The 25607-nt window shown below is 48.1% G+C and overlaps 1 protein-coding gene across 3 annotated transcripts in view; it reads left to right on the top strand.

Annotated features, from left to right (window-relative positions):
- baz1b (bromodomain adjacent to zinc finger domain, 1B) overlaps nt 1–25254 on the top strand; it is a 141551-nt gene extending 116297 nt beyond the window's left edge. For all 3 annotated transcript variants that reach the window (XM_072469330.1, XM_072469329.1, XM_072469331.1), the window contains 2 exons: nt 17673–17779; nt 23074–25254. In XM_072469330.1, coding sequence (XP_072325431.1) covers nt 17673–17779; nt 23074–23581 — 615 coding nt within the window. In that variant the 3' untranslated portion in view covers nt 23582–25254. The remainder of the gene's footprint in view (nt 1–17672; nt 17780–23073) is intronic.
- Nucleotides 25255–25607: the final 353 nt, after the last annotated feature.

Below are 25607 nucleotides of genomic sequence, written 5' to 3'. Positions count from 1 at the left end.
GATGTGGAAAGGGATAGTGATGTGAGGAGGTGAAACATAGGACGTCCCTATACGCTGATGATTTGCTTCTGTATAGCTCGGACCCGAGCACGTCAGTGGGGAGTATAATGGAGCTGCTTCAGAGATTTGGGGTGTTCTCAGGGTATAAATTGAATTTAGCAAGAGCGAGTATTAAATGGTCTCTCCGCTGGGAGCAGGGTCGGGGTGCTACCATTCCACTTGGCGGCAACCCACTTTAGGTACTTGGGGGTGCAGGTGGCCCGAGGTTGGGGAGGGCTCTGAAAATATAATTTCACTAGCTTGGTAGGGAGAGTGAAGACAGTTAAAATGAATGTTTTGCCACGATTCTTGTTTTTATTTCAGTGCCTGCCGGTCTTTTTATCAAAGTCCTTTGGGGGGTGATAAGTTGATCTCCTCGTTCATTTGCGGGGGGGAAGGTGGCCAGGATTAGGAGGGTGGTTTTGCAGAGAGGATGACAGGCCGAGGGGCGGGGGGCAGGGGTTAGGTTTCCCAAACTTGCTGTATATTTTTGGGTGGCAAATGCGGAGAAGGTGCGGAGTTGGGACAAGGAGGGGAGGCTCTGTGGGTAAAGGTGGAGGCGGGAATGTGTAAGGGGCTGGGTTTGCAGGCCCTGGCAATGGTGCCGCTTCCATTGGCTCCAGGAAAGTACTCGGTGAGTCAGGTTAGGCAGCATTTTAGGCTGGGTCAGGGGGGATACTAATTAGGAGGAATCATGGGTTTGGGATGGGGAGGATGGATGTGAGGTTTCAGAGATGGGATGAGAGGAAGATTAAAGAAATGAAGGATTTGGCCTTTTGGAGGGGGGGGGGGGGGCGGCGTCATTCGCAAGCCTAGAGGATACAGCAGGATTTAGATTGTTTGGAGACTTGGGCACAGAGATGGCAGATGGAGTTTAATCCAGACAAATGTGAGCTAATGCATTTTGGAAGGTCTAATGCATGTAGGGAATATACAGTGAATGGTAGAACCCTTATTGAAAGTCAGAGAGATCTAGGTGTCCAGGTCCACAGGTCACGGAAAGGGACAACACAGGTGGAGAAGGTAGTCAAGAAGGCATACGGCATGCTTGCCTTCATTGGCCGGGGCATTGAGTATAAGAATTGGCAAGTCATGTTGCAGCTGTATAGAACCTTAGTTAGGCCACACTTGGAGTATAGTGTTCAATTCTGATCGCCACACTACCAGAAGGATATGGAGGCTTTAGAGAGGGTGCAGAAGAGATTTACCAGAATGTTGTCTGGTATGGAGGGCATTAGCTATGAGGAGCTGTTGAATAAACTCGGTTTGTTCTCACTGGAACGAAGGAGGTTGAGGGGAGACCTGATAGAGGTATACAAAATTATGAGGGGCATAGACAGAGTGGATAGTCCGAGGCTTTCCCCCAGGGTAGAGGGGTCAATTACTAGGGGGCATAGGATTAAGGTGCGAGGGGCAAGGTTTAGAGTAGATGTACAAGGCAAGTATTTTACACAGAGGGTAGTGGGTGCCTGGAACTCGCTGTCGGAGGAGGTGGTGGAAGCAGGGACGATAGTGACATTTAAGGGGCATCTTGACAAATACATGAATAGGATGGGAATAGAGGGATACGGACCCAGGAAGTGTAGAAGATTGTAGTTTAGTCGGGCAGCGTGGTCGGCACGGGCTTGGGGGGGGGGGGGGGGGGTTGGAGAGTGGGGCCGTTTCAGCGGTCTACGGGAGGATCCTGGAGGAGGGTTGTATGTCCATGGAAAGGATTAAGGCAAAGTGGGGTGGGGGGGGGGGGGGTGTCACTAGAAGAGGGACTGTGGTGTGAGGTGATGCAGCGGGTGAATGCCTCAACCTCGTGTGCGAGATTGGAGCTGATACAGCTGAAGGTAGTGCACAGGACGCATCTCACAAGATCAAGGATGAGCCGGCTGTTTGTGAGCGATGTGGGAGGGGACCCGCAAACCATGTTCATACATTTTGGTGCTGCCTGAAGCTGGAACGGTTTTGGAGGACTGTGTTCAATACAATCTCAGGGTCTTGCATGTTGATGCGGAGCCCAGTCCACTAGAAGCCATATTCGGGGTGTCGGACCGGCCCGAGTTGCGGGTGGGAGCAGGCGCAGATGTCTTGGTCTTCGCCTTGCTGATCGCTCGTAGGCAGATTTTGTTGGGGTGGAGGTCAGCTTCTCCACCCTGTGCCTCGGTGTGGCGGGGGGGGGGCCTGCTGAAGTTTTTGACCCTGGACTATGGTGACGTTCAAGTTGCGGAGGGTGGCGGAGGAGGGTTCTACAACTGTTGCTGCATTTTCAGGAGTTGGTTACTATTTGGGGGGGGGGGGGGGGGGGGGGGGGTGGTAGTTGGTTCCTGGGTTTGGGTGGAATTGTTTTTTAATATTGTTGGAGTTTGTTTTCTCTTTTGCATGGTAAAATTTGTTGAATAAAAATATTTGGAACATTCTTTGGAAATAAATCTTGCTCATTTGAATTTGCAATCTGTTTCTTCTCGAAGTTTGAAAGGTCAAGATCTGATTTGGAGTGAATTCATCAAGTCCCAAATTATTGCAAGTTGCTACCTCCCCCAGAAAGTAGTAATCAAACCCAGTTTTTTTTTTTTTAATTACCTTGCCTATTCAAGCTGCTGGTGCATTACTTCCCATTGGCGACAGTATGTCCACTCGCTGCAACTGTACTCTATTAAAAAATATTTCCAAGAATTAATTGTTGATATTACACTTGTAAAACTATGATGAGCAGAATACACTGCCTCCCCAGGCATTGGAGCTTTTAGATTACAATGTTTACAGCATAAACTGACTGGCGTGTAAAGCATTTCTGCCCCCAAATTTTCAGCTATATCCTAAAATCCCTCCTTCCAAGTAAATAATTTATCAGGAAAATGTGGAAAAAATGCCAGTGATAAAGAAAGACATATGTTTGTATAATGGCGTTCGTGCCCATAGTGTCCCAAAGCACTTTACAGCCAATGAAGTATTTTCAAAGTTCTCATATTTGTAATGTAGGAAATGTGGTCGGCAATTAGTGCACAGCGAGCTCCCAAAAGCAGCAATGTGATAATGATCAGAGCGTCTGTTTTTGTGATACTGATTGGGGAGTGGGTCTTGGCTTAGACCCTCGGGGTAACTCTCCTGCTCTTCTTCAAAATAATTTTAAAAAAAAAGATTATCCAATTAGTTTTTTTTCCAATTAAGGGGTAACTTTGCGTTGCCAATCCACCTATCCTGCACATCTTTTAGGTTGTGGAGTGAGACCCACGCAGACACGGGGCGAATGTGCAAACGCCACACGGACAGTGACCCTGGGCTGGGATCGAACCTAGGACCTCGGCGCCGTGAGGCAACAGTGCTAACCACTGCACCGCCGTGCCGTCCTGCTGCTCTTCAAAATAGTGCCTTTGAATCCTTTTTTTAACCAACTGAGAGGGCAAATGGTTTCTGTTTAAGATCTCATCTGAAAGACAACACCACCCAAAGTGCAGTGCTCCTACAGTACCACACTAGAGTGTAAGCCTTGATTTCTGTGCTGAAGACCTGTAGTGGGACTTGAACCTACTATCGTTGGACTCGGGTGGGAGTGCTACCATTGTGCCACAACTGACTCTATGGCATCTTTTAATATCCTATGGTACCTTTTAGTATCCAATGTGAACAGACTTGGATTTAGTGTTCCCTAGCTCCAATCCACCCTGGACTACTTTCCAGAGGCAGAATTGGGGAGGAACGTGGCGGGTTTCTAATTGATCCTGCTTATGGCCTATTCAGTCCCTAAAGGCATCAAGGAACTGGGCAACTGCAGAGGCGGCCTCCCAGCAGCAGACTAGAAATGCTGTGCTCCAGGCTGGCGTAGAGGTTCTCTCTCCCTGCCTGACTTCAGCTGCAGACGACACTATGGAGGGGCTTCCTCCACAGTGGTGGCCTGGCTGCAGAGATCTTTTTATTATTTATAACCTTTTTAAAAAGTTGGAAAGAACCTCTGAAAAGCCATCCTCTGCAGTGCTGGAGGACTTCCTATTCGCCCTCCAGCTTCAAGCGCCTCCTGTTACCCTAAATCAGAGGTGAACTTGCCATCTCTAATTAGCCAATTTGTGGAAAGTCACGGATAAGTGTTTGAACAAGATGGTTCGCCCAGGACGAAGCTAGCTCGTTGCACTTGGGGTGTGCTGACGCCTACGGTGTCTCCAAATGCGGGATACTCAACTGCATAATTTGTGAGAATTTGAGCCTGATGGTGTGGCCCTGAAACCCAGGGGAGGATCCTACCCTTGTGTTTGCTCGATATGTAATGGTCTGTTAGTTTCTAAGTCTTTTTTCACAGGCTTAACTTGAACAGATTGATACAAGCATCTGCATCTAGTTTCTTTTAAAATTCTTGTGGACCGGCTATGTACTTCTGATGTGTTTCCACCTTTTCAGATAGGCTAACTGATCTCCATATATACTTAAATATGTTTGTCTGCTTTCCACTACCCTCTGTATCTTAGTTTTGCTTTTCCCAACCGCGCTCCCTCTTTCTTACTGTCTCCCCCTTTCTCAATGTATTTATATCTCCATATTTTTCTGTGGAGACGAGAAGTAAGGCTGTATGGCTCTTGGGCTTCAAAAGAACCCCACACCTCTTTTATGAAGAATCGAATGACCACAGAAATACATAGGCTAGCACCCTGCTCGCATCTCCAACTATCTAAATGTCTTTTTGTAAAATTGTGAACTATGTTTGCGAGTGCCGGGTGGAGGTGTGGGGGAAAATTAGTTGACTGTCCTGCCTCTTGAGGGTGGCATGGTGGCGTAGTGGTTAGCATTGCTGCTTCACGGTGCTGAGGACCCGGGTTCGATCCCGGCCCCGAGTCACTGTCCTTGTGGGGTTTGCACATTCTCGCCGTGTCTGCATAGGTCTCACGTCCACAACCCAAAGATGTGCTGGTTAGGTGGATTGGCCACGCTAAATTGCCCCTTAATTGGAAAAAAATAATTAGGTACTCTAAATTTATTTTTAAAAAGACTATCCTACCTCTGCTCTGGATCCCAGACCCAATGCTGCATTCTCTGAATCACTTTAAATCAGCTTACACAGTTAAAAGGTTCAATTGTGAGCAGTAGTTGTAGAGTGCCTGCTATTCACTACAGGACATTGCAGCCAAACAGAAGTGGGGTCATCTTTCATGGGTGACAATTGTCGGGACCAGAGAAACACTAAGAGAGAAACATGAAGGAATCTGGTCTTGCAGGGACAGATGGGAACAGGCAGACATGAGAAGTGTGGGAAAGAGAGCCTTGGAGCAGGGCACCAGGCCAGGGGCGAGCTGGCAAATATCAAACCCAATGTTGCACCTGGTTTCTGCTGAGCATATGCTTAAGCCAACCAAGGTCGAAGAAGGTACCTGTGATCAATTAGAGCACAGAGCTACAAACATCATTACTATCCCTGAAAATAATTTTTTAAAAATATATATTATTCAAAATTTTTGGCCAACCATAACAGTACATTGTGTATCTTTTACACAGTAATATAACAATATAAATAACAATGGCCAGTTTTTTAAACAAGAAATAAATAATATATAAACAACATCAAAATTAAAAAACAAAACTAAATGGCAACTGCCTTGTCCCAAATAAATACTCTCCAAAAATACAATTCAGCAGTCCAGTATACAATTACCTATAACAACAACCTATACATATTATACTTATACACTAACATCCCTGAGAGTCCTTCTGGTTCCTCCACCCCCCCGCCCCCAGGGTTGCTGCTGCTGTCTTCTTCTTTTCCATTCCCTCTATCTTTCTGTGAGGTATTCGACGAACGGTCGCCACCGCCTGGTGAACCCTTGAGCCGATCCCCTTAGGACGAACTTAATCCGTTCCAGCTTTATAAACCCTGCCATGTCATTTATCCAGGTCTCCACACCCGGGGGCTTGGCTTCCTTCCACATCAACAGCATCCTGCGCCGGGCTACTAGGGACGCAAAGGCCAAAACATCAGCCTCTTTCGCCTCCTGCACTCCCAGCTCTTCTGCAACCCCGAATATAGCCAACCCCCAGCTTGGTTCGACCTGGACCCCCACCACCTTCGAAAGCACCTTTGTCACCCCCACCCAAAACCCCTGTAGTGCCGGACATGACCAGAACATGTGGGTGTGATTCGCTGGGCTTCTCGAGCATCTCGCACACCTATCCTCTACTCCAAAAAATTTACTGAGCCGTGCTCCAGTCATATGCGCCCTGTGTAACACCTTAAATTGTATCAGGCTTAGCCTGGCACACGAGGAGGATGAGTTTACCCTACTTAGGGCATCAGCCCACAGCCCCTCCTCAATCTCCTCCCCCAGCTCCTCTTCCCATTTCCCTTTCAGCTCATCTACCATAATCTCCCCCTCGTCCCTCATTTCCCTATATATGCCTGATACCTTACCGTCCCCCACCCATGTCTTTGAGATCACTCTGTCCTGCACCTCCTGCGTCGGGAGCTGCGGGAATTCCCTCACCTGTTGCCTCGCAAAAGCCCTCAGTTGCATATACCGGAATGCATTCCCTTGGGGCAACCCATATTTTTCAGTCAGCGCTCCCAGACTTGCAAACGTCCCATCTACAAACAGATCTCTGAATTGTGTTACTCCTGCTCTTTGCCATGTTCCAAATCCCCCATCCATTCTCCCCGGAGCAAACCTATGGTTCTTTCTTATCGGGGACCACACCGAGGCTCACGTCTTTCCCCTATGCCGCCTCCACTGCCCCCAAATTTTCAGAGTAGCCACCACCACCGGGCTTGTGGTGTATTTCTTCGGTGAGAACGGCAACGGCGCCGTCACCATAGCTTGTAGGCTAATCCCCCTGCAGGACGCCCTCTCCAATCTCTTCCACGCCGCTCCCTCCTCTTCTCCCATCCACTTGCATACCATTGAGATATTGGCGGCCCAGTAGTACTCACTTAGGCTCGGTAGTGCCAGCCCCCCCCCCCCCCCCCCCCCCCCCCCCATCCCTACTACGCTGCAAAAATCCCTTCCTCACTCTCGGGGTCTTCCCGGCCCACACAAAACTCATGATACTCTTCTCAATCCTTTTGAAAAAAGCCTTCGTGATCACCACCGGGAGGCACTGAAACACAAAGAGGAATCTCGGGAGGACCACCATTTTAACCGCCTGCACCCTCCCTGCCAGTGACAGGGATACCATGTCCCATCTCTTGAAGTCCTCCTCCATCTGTTCCACCAACCGCGTTAAATTTAACCTATGCAATGTACCCCAATTCCTGGCTATCTGGATCCCCAAGTAGCGAAAGTCCCTTGTTACCTTCCTCAGCGGTAAGTCCTCTATTTCTCTGCTCTGCCCCCCCCTGGATGCACCACAAACAACTCACTTTTCCCCATGTTCAGTTTATATCCTGAAAATTCTCCAAACTCCCCAAGTATCCGCATTATCTCTGGCATCCCCTCCGCCGGGTCCGCCACATACAACAACAAATCGTCCGCATACAGAGATACGCGGTGTTCTTCTCCTCCCCTGCGTACTCCCCTCCACTTCCTGGAACCCCTCAATGCTAGTGCCAGGGGCTCAATCGCCAGTGCAAACAATAATGGGGACAGAGGACATCCCTGCCTCGTCCCTCTATGGAGCCGAAAATACGCAGACCCCCGTCCATTTGTGACCACGCTCGCCATCGGGGCCCTATACAGCAGCTGTACCCATCTAATATACTCATCTCCAAAGCCAAATCTCCTCAACACCTCCCACAAATAATCCCACTCCACTCTATCAAATGCTTTCTCGGCATCCATCGCCACCACTATCTCCGCTTCCCCCCTCTGGTGGGGGCATGATCATTACCCCTAGCAGCCTCCGTATATTCGTATTCAGCTGTCTCCCCTTCACAAACCCAGTTTGGTCCTCATGGACCACCCCCGGGACACAATCCTCTATCCTCATTGCCATTACCTTGGCCAGAATCTTAGCGTCTACGTTCAGGAGAGAAATAGGCCTTTCGGACCCGCATTGCAGCGGGTCTTTTTCCTTCTTTAGGAGAAGCGATATCGTTGCCTCTGACATAGTCGGGGGCAGCTGTCCCCTTTCCCTCGCCTCATTAAAGGTTCTCCTCAGTAGCGGGGCGAGCAAGTCCACATATTTCCTGTAAAATTCAACTGGGAATCCATCCGGTCCCGGGGCCTTCCCCGCCTGCATGCTCCTAATTCCTTTCACTACTTCCTCCATTTCGATCTGTGCTCCCAGTCCCACCCTCTCCTGCTCCTCCACCTTGGGAAATTCCAGCTGGTCCAGAAAACACATCATTCTCTCCTTCCCATCCGGGGGCTGAGCTTCATATAATCTTTCATAGAATGCCTTGAACACTCCATTCACTCTCTCCGCTCCCTGCTCCATCTCTCCCTCCTCATCCCTCACTCCCCCTATTTCCCTCGCTGCTCCCCTTTTCCTCAATTGGTGGGCCAGCAACCTGCTCGCCTTCTCCCCATATTCGTACTGTACACCCTGTGCCTTCCTCCACTGTGCCTCTGCAGTACCCGTTGTCAGCATATCAAATTCTACATGTAGCCTTTGCCTTTCCCTGTACTGTCCCTCCTCCGGTGCCTCCGCATATTGCCTGTCCACCCTCAGAAGTTCTTGCAGCAACCGCTCCCGTTCCCTACTCTCCTGCTTTCCTTTATGTGCCCTGATTGATATCAGCTCCCCTCTAACCACTGCCTTCAGCGCCTCCCAGATCACTCCCACCTGGACCTCCCCATTATCATTGAGTTCCAAGTACTTTTCAATACACCCCCTCACCCTTAGACACACCCCCTCATCCGCCATTAGTCCCATGTCCATTCTCCAGGGTGGACGCCGTTCTTTTTCCTCCCCTATCTCCAAGTCCACCCAGTGTGGAGCGTGATCCGAAATAGCTATAGCCGTATACTCCGTCCCCCTCACCTTCGGGATCAACGCCCTTCCCAAAACAAAAAGGTCGATTCGCGAATAAACTTTGTGGACATAGGAGAAAAACGAAAACTCCTTACTCCTAGGTCTGATAAATCTCCATGGGTCTACTCCTCCCATCTGTTCCATAAAGTCTTTAAGCACCTTGGCTGCTGCCGGCCTCCTTCCAGTCCTGGGCCTCGATCTGTCCAGCCCTGGTTCCAGCACCGTGTTAAAATCTCCACCCATTACCAACTTCCCCACCTCTAGGTCCGGGATACGTCCTAACATGCGCCTCATAAAGTTGGCATCATCCCAGTTCGGGGCATATACGTTCACTAAGACCACCGCCTCCCCCTGTAATTTGCCACTCACCATCACGTATCTGCCCCCACTATCCGCCACTATAGTCTTTGCCTCAAACATTACCCGCTTCCCCACTGGTATAGCCACCCCCCTGTTTTTCGCATCTAGCCCCGAATGAAACACCTGCCCCACCCACCCTTTGCGTAGTCTAACCTGGTCTATCAGTTTCAAATGCGTCTCCTGTAACATAACCACATCTGCCTTAAGTTTCTTAAGGTGTGCGAGTACCCGTGCCCTCTTTATCGGCCCGTTCAGCCCTCTCACATTCCACGTGATCAGCCGGGTTGGGGGGCTCTTTACCCCCCCCTTTGTCGATTAGCCATCCCCTTTTATCCAGCTCCTCACCTGGTTCCCACGCAGCTGTGTCCCCCCCAGGCGGTGCCCTCCCGCCCCGCCCACCCCACCCCATACCAGCTCCCCCTTCTCCCCAGCAGCAGCAACTCAGTAAATCCCCCCCCCCCCCCCCCCCCGCTAGATCCCCCACTAGCGTAGTTACACCCCCCATGTTGCTCCCAGAAGTCAGCAAACTCTGGCCGACCTCGGCTTCCCCCCGTGACCTCGGCTCGCACCGTGCGACGCCCCCTCCTTCCTGCTTCCCTATTCCCGCCATAATTATCATAGCGCGGGAACAAAGCCCGCACTTCCCTTTTGGCCCCGCCCCCAATGGCCAATGCCCCCAGCTCCTCCACCTCCCTTCCTCCCTCCCCCACAACCTGTGGAAGAGAGAAAAGTTACCGGGTCGCAGGATTAACAACATAAAAATCATCTCTCCCCCCTTTTTCCCCCCTCTTCGCCCCCCATATTCGCCCCACCACTTTGTCTCAAACGTTCTTTTTTAATAACCCGCTTATTCCAATTTCTCTTCAACAATAAATGTCCACGCCTCATCCGCCGTTTCAAAGTAGTGGTGATTCCCTTGATATGTGACCCACAGTCTTGCCGGCTGCAGCATTCCAAATTTAATCTTCTTTTTATGAAGCACCGCCTTGGCCCGATTAAAGCTCGCCCTCCTTCTCGCCACCTCCGCAATCCAGTCTTGATATACGTGGATCACCTCGTTCTCCCACCTACTGCTCCGAGTTTTCTTTGCCCACCTGAGGACCATCTCTCTGTCCTTAAAACGGAGGAATCTCACCACTATGGCTCTGGGAATTTCTCCTGCTCTCAGTCCTCGCGCCATCACTCGGTATGCTCCCTCCACCTCCAACGGACCCGTCGGGGCCTCCGCTCCCATTAACGAGTGCAGCATCGTGCTCACACATGCCCCGACGTCCGCCCCTTCTGCACCTTCAGGAAGACCAAGAATCCTTAAATTCTTCCTCCTCGCATTATTCTCCAGCACCTCCAGCCTTTCCACACATCGTTTATGGTGTGCCTCGTGCATCTCCGTCTTCACCACCAGGCCCTGTATATTGTCCTCGTTCTCGGCAGCCTTTGCCTTCACGACCCGAAGCTTCCGCTCCTGGGTCTTTTCCTCATCTTTTAGCCCTTCAATCGCCTGTAATATCGGGGCCAACAGCTCCTTCTTCATCTCCTTTTTAAGCTCTTCCACGCAGCGTTTCAAAAACTCGTGTTGTTCAGGGCCCCATATTAAACTGCCACCTTCCGACGCCATCTTGGTTTTTGCTTGCCTTCCTTGCCGCTGCTCTAAAGGATCCACCGCAATCCGGCCACTTTCCTCTCTTTCCATCCGTGTCCAGGGGGGATTCCCTTCTGGTTTACCACAGTGTTTTTAGCCGTTAAAATTGCCGTTGGGGCTCCTATTAAGAGCCCAAAAGTCCGTTCCACCGGGAGCTGCCGAAACGTGCGACTTAGCTGGTCATCGCCGCACCCGGAAGTCCCCTGAAAATAATTATTGAGTAATGGACAAGTTAGCAGCCATTAGGATTACTGTTCTCTGTATTCTTTCCCTACCCTGCCTCCCAAACATGTTCCTTGTGACCCAGAGTCATGAAATTCTTGCCTTTGAGAAATCACTGTTGGCGTCTCAGCTATGCTGTCTTCTTCGACGTGGAGTAGATCAAGCAGGAGACGCCAGGAAATTATTCTGGGCTCGACAAAGAAATCAACAGAAGATTTCTGACAAATATCTCGGCAGAGATGCTCTTGAACCCTTTTACTTTGTGGATTATTGGGAGATGATTCATAGTTTGTTAAGAGGGTTTAAAATAGGACTCAATGTATCTGTAGGCTGGGAGGTCCAATTAGTATCAGAATCTCAGTAATGCAGCCGCAGGCTTGCAATGTTTGCACTGCTGACAGTTGTTGGTGGCCTGCTGGGGTTGGTGAGACTCACAGCACTCTTGACAGCTGTCCTGTTGTACTTCAGCCAAACAAAAGTGGGGTTGTCTTTCATGGGCGGAAATTATCAGGGGACCAAATAAACAGTATGTTCAGACCCGACCTGATAATCCAACCTCATTTATCACACCGGTTTTAGAGGATAAACCAGTGCAGAGTGCTTTCGGGATGTATGTGTGCCTATACTCCTATGCACTTGTGATTAAGGGGGCAGGAGAAGAAAAACATGCTATTCCTGCTACTAGAATTTCAGTAAGCTGGAGTGAACTTGTAAGCTTTTCAGCGCCATTGAAGATATTTCTTTCCAAGCATTTGGACCTGGTCTGCTAATTACTCACTGGTCATAGTCATGGGAAGGGACTGAAAACAGAACATCGCACATCAAAGCACTGCCAAGTGTGATTTTGTATTGAAACCAATATGCTCAAGCCTTGCAAATGAGAATTGCTTTGCTTGTGGTTCAATATTTCTGACTTCAGATTACAGTAGTGTCAATATTTGTTATTGAATTGTAGGATTTTAAAATAGTCAGAATCTTAGTTATCTGATGCAAGCTGAGATCTGCCACCATGCATGAATTTCCTGACCAAGCTATTAAGAGGCTGACATGGGTAATATTTCCATTGCACTGTCATGGAGCCCATGATTTCTTGACATCCCATATATTCAAGTGCAGAAATAGATTCTGCAGGGTCCAGGCTTGAGAATGCCGGAGTCTGCAAGGATGCATGGCTTCTGTGCAGTCAGAGCAGACTTGCTTTTACGGAATACGTTCCATTACCACCAGACATGTCTCAAAGCACTTTGCAGCCAATGAAGTACTTTTGCCGTCTCATCACTGTTGTAATGTTGGAAACATGGTAACCAATTTGCAAACAGCAATCTCCGACCAACAACAATGTAATAATAACCAGATAATCTACCTTCTGTGATGTTGATTGAGAGTTAAATATTGGCCAGGACTCCAGGGATAACTGTGCTCAACTTCTAAATAGTACCATTGGATTTTTTACATCTGCCTGAGCAAGCAGATGAGGCCTGGTCTGAAGGATGACACCTGGCAGTGCAATCCTCCCTCAGTATTGCAATGAGTGTCAGCCTTCCATAGAATCCCTACAGTGCAGAAGGAGGCCATTCAGCTCATCAAGCCTGCACCAATCCTCGGAAAGAACCCCTACCTAGGCCCACCCCGCCCTATCCCCATAACACTCTAACCCCATCTGACTGCACATCATTGGACATTAAGGCAGTGTTCTTCAAACTTTTTTTCCGGGGACCCATTTTTACCTACCGGCCGACCTGCGCGCACCCACGCCGGCCGACCTGCGCGCACCCACGCCGGCCGACCTGCGCGCACCCACGCCGGCCGACCTGCGCGCACCCACGCCGGCCGACCTGCGCGCACCCACGCCGGCCGACCTGCGCGCACCCACGCCGGCCGACCTGCGCGCACCCACGCCGGCCGACCTGCGCGCACCCACGCCGGCCGACCTGCGCGCACCCACGCCGGCCGACCTGCGCGCACCCACGCCGGCCGACCTGCGCGCACCCACGCCGGCCGACCTGCGCGCACCCACGCCAGCCGACCTGCGCGCACCCACGCCGGCCGACCTGCGCGCACCCACGCCGGCCGACCTGCGCGCACCCACGCCGGCCGACCTGCGCGCACCCACGCCGGCCGACCTGCGCGCACCCACGCCGGCCGACCTGCGCGCACCCACGCCGGCCGACCTGCGCGCACCCACGCCGGCCGACCTGCGCGCACCCACGCCGGCCGACCTGCGCGCACCCACGCCGGCCGACCTGCGCGCACCCACGCCGGCCGACCTGCGCGCACCCACGCCGGCCGACCTGCGCGCACCCACGCCGGCCGACCTGCGCGCACCCACGCCGGCCGACCTGCGCGCACCCACGCCGGCCGACCTGCGCGCACCCACGCCGGCCGACCTGCGCGCACCCACGCCGGCCGACCTGCGCGCACCCACGCCGGCCGACCTGCGCGCACCCACGCCGGCCGACCTGCGCGCACCCACGCCGGCCGACCTGCGCGCACCCACGCCGGCCGACCTGCGCGCACCCACGCCGGCCGACCTGCGCGCACCCACGCCGGCCGACCTGCGCGCACCCACGCCGGCCGACCTGCGCGCACCCACGCCGGCCGACCTGCGCGCACCCACGCCGGCCGACCTGCGCGCACCCACGCCGGCCGACCTGCGCGCACCCACGCCGGCCGACCTGCGCGCACCCACGCCGGCCGACCTGCGCGCACCCACGCCGGCCGACCTGCGCGCACCCACGCCGGCCGACCTGCGCGCACCCACGCCGGCCGACCTGCGCGCACCCACGCCGGCCGACCTGCGCGCACCCACGCCGGCCGACCTGCGCGCACCCACGCCGGCCGACCTGCGCGCACCCACGCCGGCCGACCTGCGCGCACCCACGCCGGCCGACCTGCGCGCACCCACGCCGGCCGACCTGCGCGCTCCCACGCCGGCCGACCTGCGCGCACCCACGCCGGCCGACCTGCGCGCACCCACGCCGGCCGACCTGCGCGCACCCACCCTGCCTCAGAACTTGTAAAACAAAAAGCTGCAACTGTTTAAAAAAAATAGCGGCCGCACTGCGCATGCGTGCCCGACTATCGGCGCGCATGCGCATTTGCACATGCGCACCGATCATCATGTGCAATGCGGCCAAATTTTTTTAAAAACATGTTCGCGGTCGCTTGCAGCCGACGTTATGAAAAGCCGGCTGCTGCGCGGGAATTTGCGCGATCGGGAGTGCGCGGACAACGGCTCCGCGACCCACCCGACACCCGCCCGCGACCCACCTGCGGGTCGCGCCCAGGACTTTGAAGAACACTGCATTAAGGGGCAATTTTTAGCATGGTCAGTCCACCTATCTTGCACATCTTTGGACTGGGAGGAAACCTACGCAGACATGGGGAGAAAGTGCAAACGCCACACAGTCACCCAAGGCCGCAGTCGAACCCAGATCCCTGGTGCTGTGAGGCAGCAGTGCTAACCATCGTGCCGCCCGGCCTTGATCTTTATTCTCCAGTCCTGGAGCGAGATATCCCAAAATCTTGTGACTCAAGCAGGGTTGTTACCAACCGAGCCACAACTGACATTCAACCAACTAAAGCCATGCTGCTTATTAACACCATGGACTGTTTATTATTTCTGACCAACCAGAGCCACAAACCATTAGGGCATGGTTTTAATTGGTATTAGGTAACCAGATGATAAGAATCTTTGATCCCAGTATCTGGTTGACCCACCTGGATAGGCAAAGGTGAACCAGTGGATGTGGTATATTTGAATTTTCAGAAAGCTTTTGATAAAGCCCCATATAAGAGGTTAGTGTGCAAAATTAAAACGCATGGGATTGGGAGTAATACACTGGTGTAGTTTGAGAATTGTTTAGCAGATAGTAAACCGAGAGAAGGAATAAATGGGGCCTTTTCAGAGTGGCAGGCAGTGACTTCGAGGGTACTGCGGGGATCTGTGCTTGGGCCCTGGCTATTCACAATATGTAGCAATGATTTAGATGAAGAAACCAAATTAATATTTTCAACAAATACAGAAAATACTGCGGCAGCATAGTGGCAAGTGGTCAGCACTGCTGCCTCACGGCGCCGAGGGCCCGGGTTTGATCCCGGCCCTGTGTTACTGTCCGTGCGGAGATTGCACATTATCCCCGTGTCTGCGTGGGTCTCACCCACACAACTCAGATGTGTAGGGTAGGTGAATTGGCCAAGCTAAATTGCCCCTTACTGGGGGAAAAAAAGAATTGGGTAGCTAAATTTGTATAAACAGAAAATACTGGACAGTCTCAGCAGGTCTGGCAGCATCTGTGGAGAGAGAAGTAATATTTCCAAGTTTGCTGATGACACAACTAAGTGGGAATGTGAGTGGTGAGGGGCATGTTCAGTGGCTTCAAGGCAATTTAGACCAATTGTGTGAGAAGCCAAACACATGGCAGATGCAGTATAACGTGGTTAAGTGTGAAGTCATCCACTTTGGATGCAGAAACAGAATTGCAGAGTATTATTTAAATGGTGATAGATTGAGAAATGTTGGTGTAAAAAGGAACCTGATTGTCCTTGTACACCAGTCACTGAAAGCAAGCATGCAGGTACAACAAGCAGTTAAGAAAGCATATGGACGGTGGCATGTGGCGCAATGGTTAGCACTGGGACTACGGCGCTGAGGACCCGTGTTCGAATGCCGGCCTGGGGTCACTGTCCATGTTGAGTTTGCACATTCTCCCCGTGCCTGCGTGGGTTTCACCCCCACAACCCAAAGATGTGCTGGTTAGGTGGATTGGCCACGCTAAATTGCTCCTTAATTGGAAAAAAATAAATAATTGGGAACTCTAAATTTATTTAAAAAAAATAAAGCAAATGGATTGCAAGAGAACATGACGACAGGAGCATGGATGCCTTACTGTGGCTATACAGAGCCCTGGTAGCCACATCTGGAATTTTGTGTGCAGTTTTGGTCTCCTTATCTGAGAAATGATATACTTGCCATGGAAGGAGTGCAGCGAAGATTTACCAGTCTGATTCCTGGGTGAGCAGGATCATCATACGAGAAGCGATTGGGTCTATTGCGCCTGTGTTCACTGGAGTTCAGAAGAATGAGAGGGGATCTCATTGAAATGTGTAAATTCTTGATAGGGCTGGACAGACTGGATGCAGGGATGTTATTTCTTCTGGCTAGAGGGTCTAGAACAAGGGGTCACAGTCGCAGTATATGGGGTAGACCATTTTGGACTGAGATGAGGAGAATTTCTTTGCTCAGTGGTGAACCTGTGGAATTCTCTACCACAGAAGGCACTGTGGAGACTTGAGTCACTGTATTTAAGAAGGAAATATATTTCTTGACACCAAAGGCGTCAAGGGACATGGAGAGGGAGCAGGAGTATATCATTGAGATAGTGGATCAGCCATGATCTTATTGAATGGTGGAGCAGGCTCAAGGGGCTGAATGGCATACTCCTATTTTCAATGTTTGAACTGCCCCATTTGAAATTGATTGACACCACCCTTGCTAATTTGACTCCTTGAGGGCAGTTTCTGGCCCAATGTTGCATTTGTAGTCTGAAGACCTGCAATGAGACAACAGTGAAGCAAGTTTGCAAGCATGAAGCACAGAACAGGAAAATTCAGTTATTTCTGCAGATTGTATACAATCTCCCCTTTCTTGATCTCTGACCAACCCATTCATCTCGGGAAGGACCATCTGAATAAACAATCTCTGTTTCCCAAAGTTAATAGAGATGTCAAAAATATTAGTCAATTTTCACATTTCCTCTATTCTGCCCATATCTGAATACATTTCATGGAGAACATTGAGACTTCTCTGTCTCACAGCAACAGAGGAGCCAGTGTGGGCACTCACAATTCCATGACTTGTTTGTCTTTTCAGGCATGTTATAAAATTTACTTTTAAACTACTTTCAATAAACCCAAATCATGTCCTTTTTTGGAGACTTGCATTCAAAGGCTAATCGTCGGAGAAACTGCGTATTCTACTATTGCACAAAAGACTGTCTCATAAACCTTGACTGTTCTGAGTAAAATACATGCAAATCAATATGTAAAACCAAGGATTATAGTTAGTGAGCTGTGGTATCCTATGAAATGCGAATGATTGTGACCTCTTATCTGAAGGAATAGAATCTGTGATAATCTGGTGTTCAATGAGTTTAATCACTGTATATCCAAACGTGAGGTAGACGTGCAGGAATTCATCTCATCTATGTTGAATTAACTCTCGGTTGAGGCAGCGGAAGTGATTCTAGTTGGCCTGAGTAATCTTCTTGGGCTAATGGGAAAATTAACCATGGTTGCCGTCACTGATCATTAGCTAGTTGAAAGAGTGCTGTATGGATACAGGTGAAGATGGGATCTGACACCACTGATAATGCTCACTGGAGACATTAACACCTGACTAATAGGGTGAGGTACCAGGAAGGGAAAAGCAAAGTAAAAATCTTCTATTTTGATTATATGATTGTGTTTCCTTTTTGTGGGAAAGGGGAAATGTTGAAACATAGTTGTGTTTCTGGTCATTGATTTCTTGTTCCTGTAGGTGCAACGAAGAACAAAATATAGGTCGCGGAGACTAAATCTGGAGCTGGCAAAGTGTGAAGAAATCCTGAACAAATTAATCAGATCCCGATATAGCTGGCCCTTCAGGTAAGGATTTTCTTTTTTAAATGTCACTTTTGAATCATAGAATTTACATTGCAGAAGGAGGCCATTTGGCCCATAGGGTCTGCACCGGTCCCGGGAAAGAGCACCCCACCCAAGCCCACACCTTCACCCTATCCCTGCAACCCAGTAACCCCAGCCAACCGTTTGGACACGAAGGGCAATTTAGAACGGCCAACTCACCTAACCTGCACATCTTTGGACTGTGGGAGGAAACTGGAGCTCCCGGAGGAAACCCACGCAGACACTAGGAGAACGTGCAGACTCTGCACAGACAGTGACCCAAGCCAGGAATTGAACCTGCGACCCTGGAGCTGTGAAGCAACTGTGCTAATCACTGTGCTACCGTGCCGCCATGAAGAATGATACTCTAGTCCTTGTTGGGGGCCTTTACTCTCAGTATAGATTGGGCAGGACAAATCAAATTGGCAAAAGTAGCTCAGAAAATAAGTTAATGGAAAGCATTTGAGGCAGTTTTCTAGAACAATATCTTTAAGAAACAACCAGGGAAGCTATTTTGGATGTAATTGTGTAATAAGGCAGTTAATTTAATAATCTTGTAGTTCAAAGATTCTCTCAAAGATATGATAACATGATAGAACTTCATTTGAGTTTTGAGAGTGATGTGATTAAGTCTGAAACTAGGATTTTAAATTTAACCAAAGGAACTATGTAGGTATTAGGGGCAAATTCACAAAGGTCAATTGGATTAAAAGATTTGGTGGCATTGAGCAATGGTGAACAGTTAAAGACACCATTTATAATTCTCAAGAAATGTGCATGCCATTGACAAATAGAAATGCCACAGGAGAAGTGGCCTAACCATGGCTTACTGGAGAAGTTGAGGATAGTATTGAAAAGAAGTTTATAATGTTGTCAAAAAGGTAGTAATTTTCCATCTGCCCCTTTTATATTTTTTCTCTCTTGTCAATCAAGAATCTATCTAACTCAGCCTTAAAAATATTCAATGACTGCTGCTTCACGGTGCTGAGGACCCGGGTGCGATCCCGGCCCCAGGTCACTGTCCATGTGGAGTTTGCACATTCTCGCCATGTCTGCGTGGGTCTCGCCCCCACAAACCCAAAAGATGTGCAGGGTAGATAGATTGGCCATGCAATTGCCCCTTAATTTAAATAAATATATATTCAATGGCCCTGCCTCCACTTCTCTCTAGGGAAGAGAATTCCACAGATGAACAGCCCTCTACCCCCTTGCCCCCTACTTCTAGACTCCCCCACAAGGGGAAACATCCTCTCAGCATCCACCCTGTCAAGCCCCCTCAAGATCTTTTATGTTTCAATAGAATCAACACTCATTCTTCTAAATCTGAATGGATATGAAAGGGGTTATCTTCATAAGATAACCCCTTCATCTTAGGAATTAGTTGAGTGAACGTTCTCTGGACAGCTTCTAAAGCAATAATATCCTTTCTTTAATAAGGGGACCAGAACTGTAAACACCACTCCAACTGTGGTCTCGCCAATGCCCTACACACTGTGCCAAAACCTTTTATACTTTTTATTCCATTTCCCTTTTAATCAATTACAATATTCCATTTGCTTTACTAATCACTTGCTGTACCTGATTACTAATTTTGTGTGATTCATGTACCAGGACACCCAGATCCCTCTGTACCACAGCGCTCTGTAATTTCTCTCCATTTAAGTAAGATGCTGTTTTTCTATTCCTCCTGCCAAAGTGGAAATGTTCACATTTTCTCACATACTTTATCCACCAATTTTTTGCCCACTCGCTTAACATATACATATCCTTTTGCAGACTCTTCACAACTTATTATCCTACCTATATTTGTGTCATCAGCAAATTTAGCAACTATACATTTGGTCCCTTCATCCAAGTCATTGATATAGATTGTAAATAGTTGAGGCCCCACCACTGATCCATGTGGCACTCCAGTTGTTACATCTTGCCAATCTGAAAATTACCCATTTATCCCTATTATCTGCTTCCTATTAACTATTCAGTCCTCTGTCCATGCTGATATGTTTTGCCCACCCGTGCACTCTTATTTTGTGTAGCAAATTTTGTTGTGGCTCTTTATCAAATGCTTTTTGGATCCACGGGTTACATTTTATCAATTTTGCTTGTTGCTTCCTCAAAGAACTCTAATAAATTAGTCAAACGTGATAACCATTTCACAAAACCATGTCGACTCTGCCTGATTGCATTAACATTTTCTACGTGCCCTGTTGTAATCTTGTTCGTAATAATATTTTTACTATGACGGATATTAAGCTAACTGCCCTGTAATTTAATTCTTTCTGACTCACTTCTTTCTTCAATAGAAGAGTTACATTCGCTATTTTCCAATCTGGTGGACCTTTCTAGAATCTAGGGTACTTGGAAAATTGCATCAACTATCTCTACAGCCACTTCTTTTAAGACCCTCGGATGAAGTCCATCAGGTCCTGGGCACACGTCAACCTTTAGTTCTGATAGTTTTCGCAATACCCTTTCCCTGGTGATTGTAATTGTTTAAATTCCCCCCTCCTTTTTATCCCCTTAATTTACAGATATTTCAAGAATGTTATTTGTACCTTCTGCAATGAAGACAGTCAAAATACCTGTTCAACCCTTTCACCATTTCCTTATTTCCCAGACTCGCTGTCTAGCGGCCCCACATTCACTTGTTACTGTTTTGTTTGGATGTGGAGAGGATGTTTTCTCTTATCGCAGAATCTAGAACTCTGGGCCACCCTTTAAAAATAAGACCTATGAGAAATGTTTGAGGGTTGGGAGTCTCTGGAACTCAAAAGCAGTGGTAGCAGAGTCTTTGAATATTTTTACGGCAGAGCTAGATAGATTTTTGATCAAAGAGGGTGAAAGGTTATCGGGGGTAGGCAGGAATGTGGGGTTGAGGTTACAATCAGATCAGCCATAATTGAATGGCGAAGCAGGCTTAGGGGCCGAGTGGCTTATTCCTGCTCCCAATTCACATGTTTCTATGCTTTTCTTTTAATATACTTCTCGAAACTCTTACTATCTGTTTTTATATTTCTAGCTAGCTGTGTCTCATACTCTCATTCTTTGCTGGTTTTAAAATTTTGTCCAATCTTCTAACCTACCACTAATCTTTGCAAAATTGTATGTCTTTTTTCAATTGATGCTACAGGTGACTTCTTATATTTTTTATTTCTTCTATCTATCAAAACTCATCTCTTAGTGGTACTAATGTCATCCTTAAATAACAGAGCTACCCCTCCAACTTTTCCTAGCTCCCTCCGAATGTCAACTAACTTTCAGTATTTGGGTCCCAGCCTTGGTCACCTTGCAAACTCTGTAATGGTCATCAGATTATACATATTTATTTCTATTTGAGATGACATTTCACCTGTTTGTTACGAATGCTCCGGGCATTCAGATGCAGAGCATTAGTTCTGTCTTTTTTACTATTTTTGCGAAGTCTAGCAGTATCTGCTGGCATCCTCAAGTTGTCCACTCTTGCCACAATCTGATTATCATTGCACTTGCTTTCTTGCCTTGTACTTTTCCTTTAATTTACCACATCTTCCCCACTCCCACCCATTATTTAGATTTAAGACTGCTGTACTGCCCAAGTTATATGACTCGCCAGAACACTGACTCTGATACATTCAGATGAAGACTGTCTTAATTGTACAGCTCACATTTTCACAGTACTACTGCCGGTGCCCCATGAATCAAAACCCATTTTTCCCCACACCAATCAATATGCTTGTGGCTCACTTAATACCTTTGAGGTTCTGCTTTTTAAATAAGCCCCTAGCTGCTCATGCTTCCGAGACAGAATATTTTTCCTAGTCCTATCAATGTTGTTGGCAGCAGTGCCAAGTTCATTTCCTGCTCCAAGCAGATATCTTGAATCCTGGAACCAGGCAGGCACACTGCTTTCTGGACTTCGTTCTCTGCTACAGAGAATTGTCTGTCCCCATGACTATGCTGTTCCCTAGTAACACTACAGTCTACATTCTTACTTACTCAACCTGCTTGACTAGCTTCCTGTATTACATTTCCATGATCCATTTTCCCATCCATCTTGTAGCCCTCAATCTCACCCATACAAGCTGAAAGAACCTCAACTATTGGACAGTTGCAAGGGCTGTGGCTCCTACATTTCCACCTTCTTGATCCCCGTACCTGCCTCACACCCTTCTTTCCCCATCCCTGTCCCTGACCATAGACCACATCAAATGGCCATAACCTAAAGGGTGTGACCGCCTTCTGGACAAAGTGCCCAGGTAACGTTATCACCCACCTGATGCATCACAATGTCCAGAACTTTGCCTCTAACTCATAGACTCTGAGCCCACGTTCTGCCAACATTTAACTGTCTCTTGGATCACATTAGCGTGCACCGGGTCTCACACACTGCAGTTGCGACATATTACCTACCAACCAATCATTACTGGTTTTAATTCATCAATTAATTATTTTAATTAATTATAATTAAATGCCTCCAGTCTTGCTTGTGGTTATATTCTTATTAATTAAATGTGTTCTGTTTAGGGCAGCACGGTGGCTTAGCGCCGAAGTCCCAGGTTCGATCCCGGCCCTGGGTCTCTGTCCGTGTGGAGTTTGCACATTCTCCCCGTGTTTGCGTGGTTTTCGCCCCCACAACCCAAAGATGTGCTGGTTAGGTGGATTGGCCACGCTAAATTGCCCCTTAATTGCAAAAAATGAATTGGGTACACTACTTTAGACAATATAAATTGGAAATACACACCAGCCAATCGTTTAACTACCTCCCGAAGATATTGAACCTTGAATTTTGATTCCAAACATAGGCTCGGAACGTACAGACTAGCACACTCCATCCCATGGTCTCGCCTCTCGCACGCTATGGCCCGCTACTTTCTTGGGCACCATCTTCTCTGCTCTCTGCCCCCAATGTATTGGTCTATTTTATTGGATGGAGTCCTAGACATTTGCAAATACCTGTGGAATTATGCCCTGGCAAGAGTCAATGTGCTTAAGAAGTACCTTAAGCCATATTTACTCGCAAAATAAACAGCCTAATCTGCCATAGAAAGCTACACTTGAGGGGAGTAACAGGTGACCAGGTGTAATTGTGTCAGCTCCTATAGTTACAATGATAAAAATATGGTTGGAGCCAAGCCTGAGATTAAACAAAGTAGGATGCCAATTCCAGGGGGTTGTAATCTGATGTATGATCAGTCCAATGTAAAATTTACACTAAAACCAAGTGAATTTGATGTAACTAGTCGTTGCCTTTTTCTGTATAGAGCTAAAGTTAATACATTTTTTCCCCCTTTTTTCAGAGAGCCTGTGACAACTGATGAAGCAGAAGATTATTTTGAAAAAATTGCTAAATCTATGGACTTGCAGACAATGCAAAACAAATGCTTGTGCAGTACTTACAAAACTATCGAAGAATTTCTTGAGGACATTAAACTGATGTTTAACAACGCAGAACTGTACAATGAGGAGGGTAGCCAGGTCCTTACCTGTATGGAAAAAACAGAACGCTGCTTCGTTGACATGATGCGGAAACATCTTCCCAACTACAGTTACAGACGAGGCAAACCACGAAAGAGTAACCAGAAACGGAAAAGACTGGTGCAGGTAGAGCTAGAGGAGGAGGAGGAGGAGGAGGAGGGGGAGGGAGAGGAGGAGGAGGATGAGGAGGAGGAGGAGGAGGAGGATGAAGAGGTGGCGGTGGCGGTGGAGGAGGACGAGGAGGAGGAAGAAGAAGACGGCGATGAATATGATGGCAGTGAGGCAGAATCAAGTGAACATTCCATCCCATCGCGCAAGCGCCGGAAGTGAATTGGGAATAGCCAAGCTTTCTGAATAATGGATGTAGTAATTATTTTGGAAACTGCAGACATGTTTGTACTTTAAGTGTTTATGTTGACTGATTTAAAATACTGGATCAAATACAAAACTTCAACCGTACCTGGACATTTTCATAGGAATATAAAAAGGTTGAAATCAAAAGCTCTTACAGATTTTTTAAAATCTCTTTTTGGATTGGGAGAACCTGTAGGATTGAGGGCTGAAAGTTCCCATTTTGTTAAAAATGGTTGTGAAATTAAGATCACAGACTAGGTGTCCTGTAGTACTGATTTTATTACCACAGTGCAGAGCATTCACAAACATTTTCTGTCTGTTGGTATCCGCTTTCAGCATAGACTCTTTCGTATTTGTTGATCTCTGCTGTAGAGATGATCAATACAGGAAATTAGACAAGCCTCTCGATGGTCAGCCTTTGGCCCATTCCAGCGATGTTGATTCGCTGGAGAGGTGTACAATGAATTGAAATTCCAGCTGATTTGCAGGCCAAGACACAGACCGTGCCAGATGACACACATTGCATCACCAGCATCTGTTTTATCCAGCTGTGTTTTTGGTTTGACCATATGATTAAATATGTGCAAAATAATTTCACACGATCGTAACAATATTTTAAATGTACAGTTCTTTATTATAATGAGATCCTTCCAGTCACTTTGGGGAGAAACCGCCCCCTCAGATGTTTTACCATCTGAAGCAGTCAATTGAGTTTTTCATATGAGCCACCAGCCATCTTGAAATTTGTCACCTGATTGATCGTCTGTGGTCTAGAAGCAGCTAATTGCCCGATGAACGTACCGGATCTGGTGGGAGATGTTTTTTTCTGAGTCGACTGACTTCCAAAACTAAAGTATGAATGGTTCTGACATCAATGCGCAATGCTGGTTGGTTAATGCTGTTAGACCATCTGTCCTGGATTATCTGAAGGTCCAACCAAATGGATGCTCAATACGTTGTATATTGGGTGTCTACTTGCTGATGACAAAAGATTCTACTTTGCCCGATGCTCCGGTGCAGGGTTATGGCACCCAAACACCAATGAAGATGTTCTCCATGTCTCATGCTTGTTGGCTGCCAACAGTTTTGCATTTGACATGTAAGGTTCCCATTTGGTCTGCCCAATCCTGCTGACCAAATAGTTCTCAAGAGACGCCATTAGATTTTTAAACTGAAGAATTGTAAAATACTCCTTTTTGTGCGGAGATGTGTACAGTGCATACAGATGTGTAGATCTAACCAGATTAAGATTCTTGTGCTTCAAGTTGTCAGAAAAGAAATTGCGTGGCACAACTTGAATTTGTTTCCTTCTGCCTCTTTGTTTCTGTAGTTTGTATAAATAACTCTTATTATTTGAGTATCTGTGAGCAACAAGTCCTTATCACATCTGCAGTTTTTTCTTGGGAGGAAGGGGGAAGGAAAGCACTGATCTAAAATTTTCTTTCTTTTTATGTGGGTTTCCCCCTTTTTCCATTTGGCGTTTTCTCACTCTTCCCAGTCACTCTCAGTTGTGTAGGTACGTGATGTAGAATAAAAGTGGAATTTTGACATTGTATATTTTCCCAAGTGTCTGTGGTAGTTGTTTGGCGAGGGCTATGCTTGTATTAAAAATATTTTGGACTTTTAAATAAAAACAATTATGTTTAAAACTTTGCATTAAAAAATACTCATTTTGGTTCTTGGGCAATAAAGAATCACTGGCCAAACTCTGGAACTATTTTCATTGACTGGAAGGCTTGAATATTGTCTGACATTTATAGATTGACTCCACCTTTTGAGTCAATGTCCTTGTTTCTTGTTCGTTCTCTCCCTCTCCCTCTTTCTCTCCACGTCTCTCTGTCTCTCTCTCCACCTCTCCGTCTCTCTCCACCGCTCTGTCTCTCGCTCCGTCTCTCGATCCGTCGCTCCCCCCGTCACTCCCCCCCCGTCCCGTCTCCCCCTCCCACCCCTCTCTTCTCTCTCCCCCCCTCTCTTTCCCCCCCCCCCTCTCTCCCCCCTCACC

Source organism: Scyliorhinus torazame, chromosome 12 (genome assembly GCF_047496885.1).
Source record: "Scyliorhinus torazame isolate Kashiwa2021f chromosome 12, sScyTor2.1, whole genome shotgun sequence".
NCBI classification, from domain to species: domain Eukaryota; kingdom Metazoa; phylum Chordata; class Chondrichthyes; order Carcharhiniformes; family Scyliorhinidae; genus Scyliorhinus; species Scyliorhinus torazame.
This window is presented reverse-complemented; position numbering and strand designations above follow the sequence as displayed.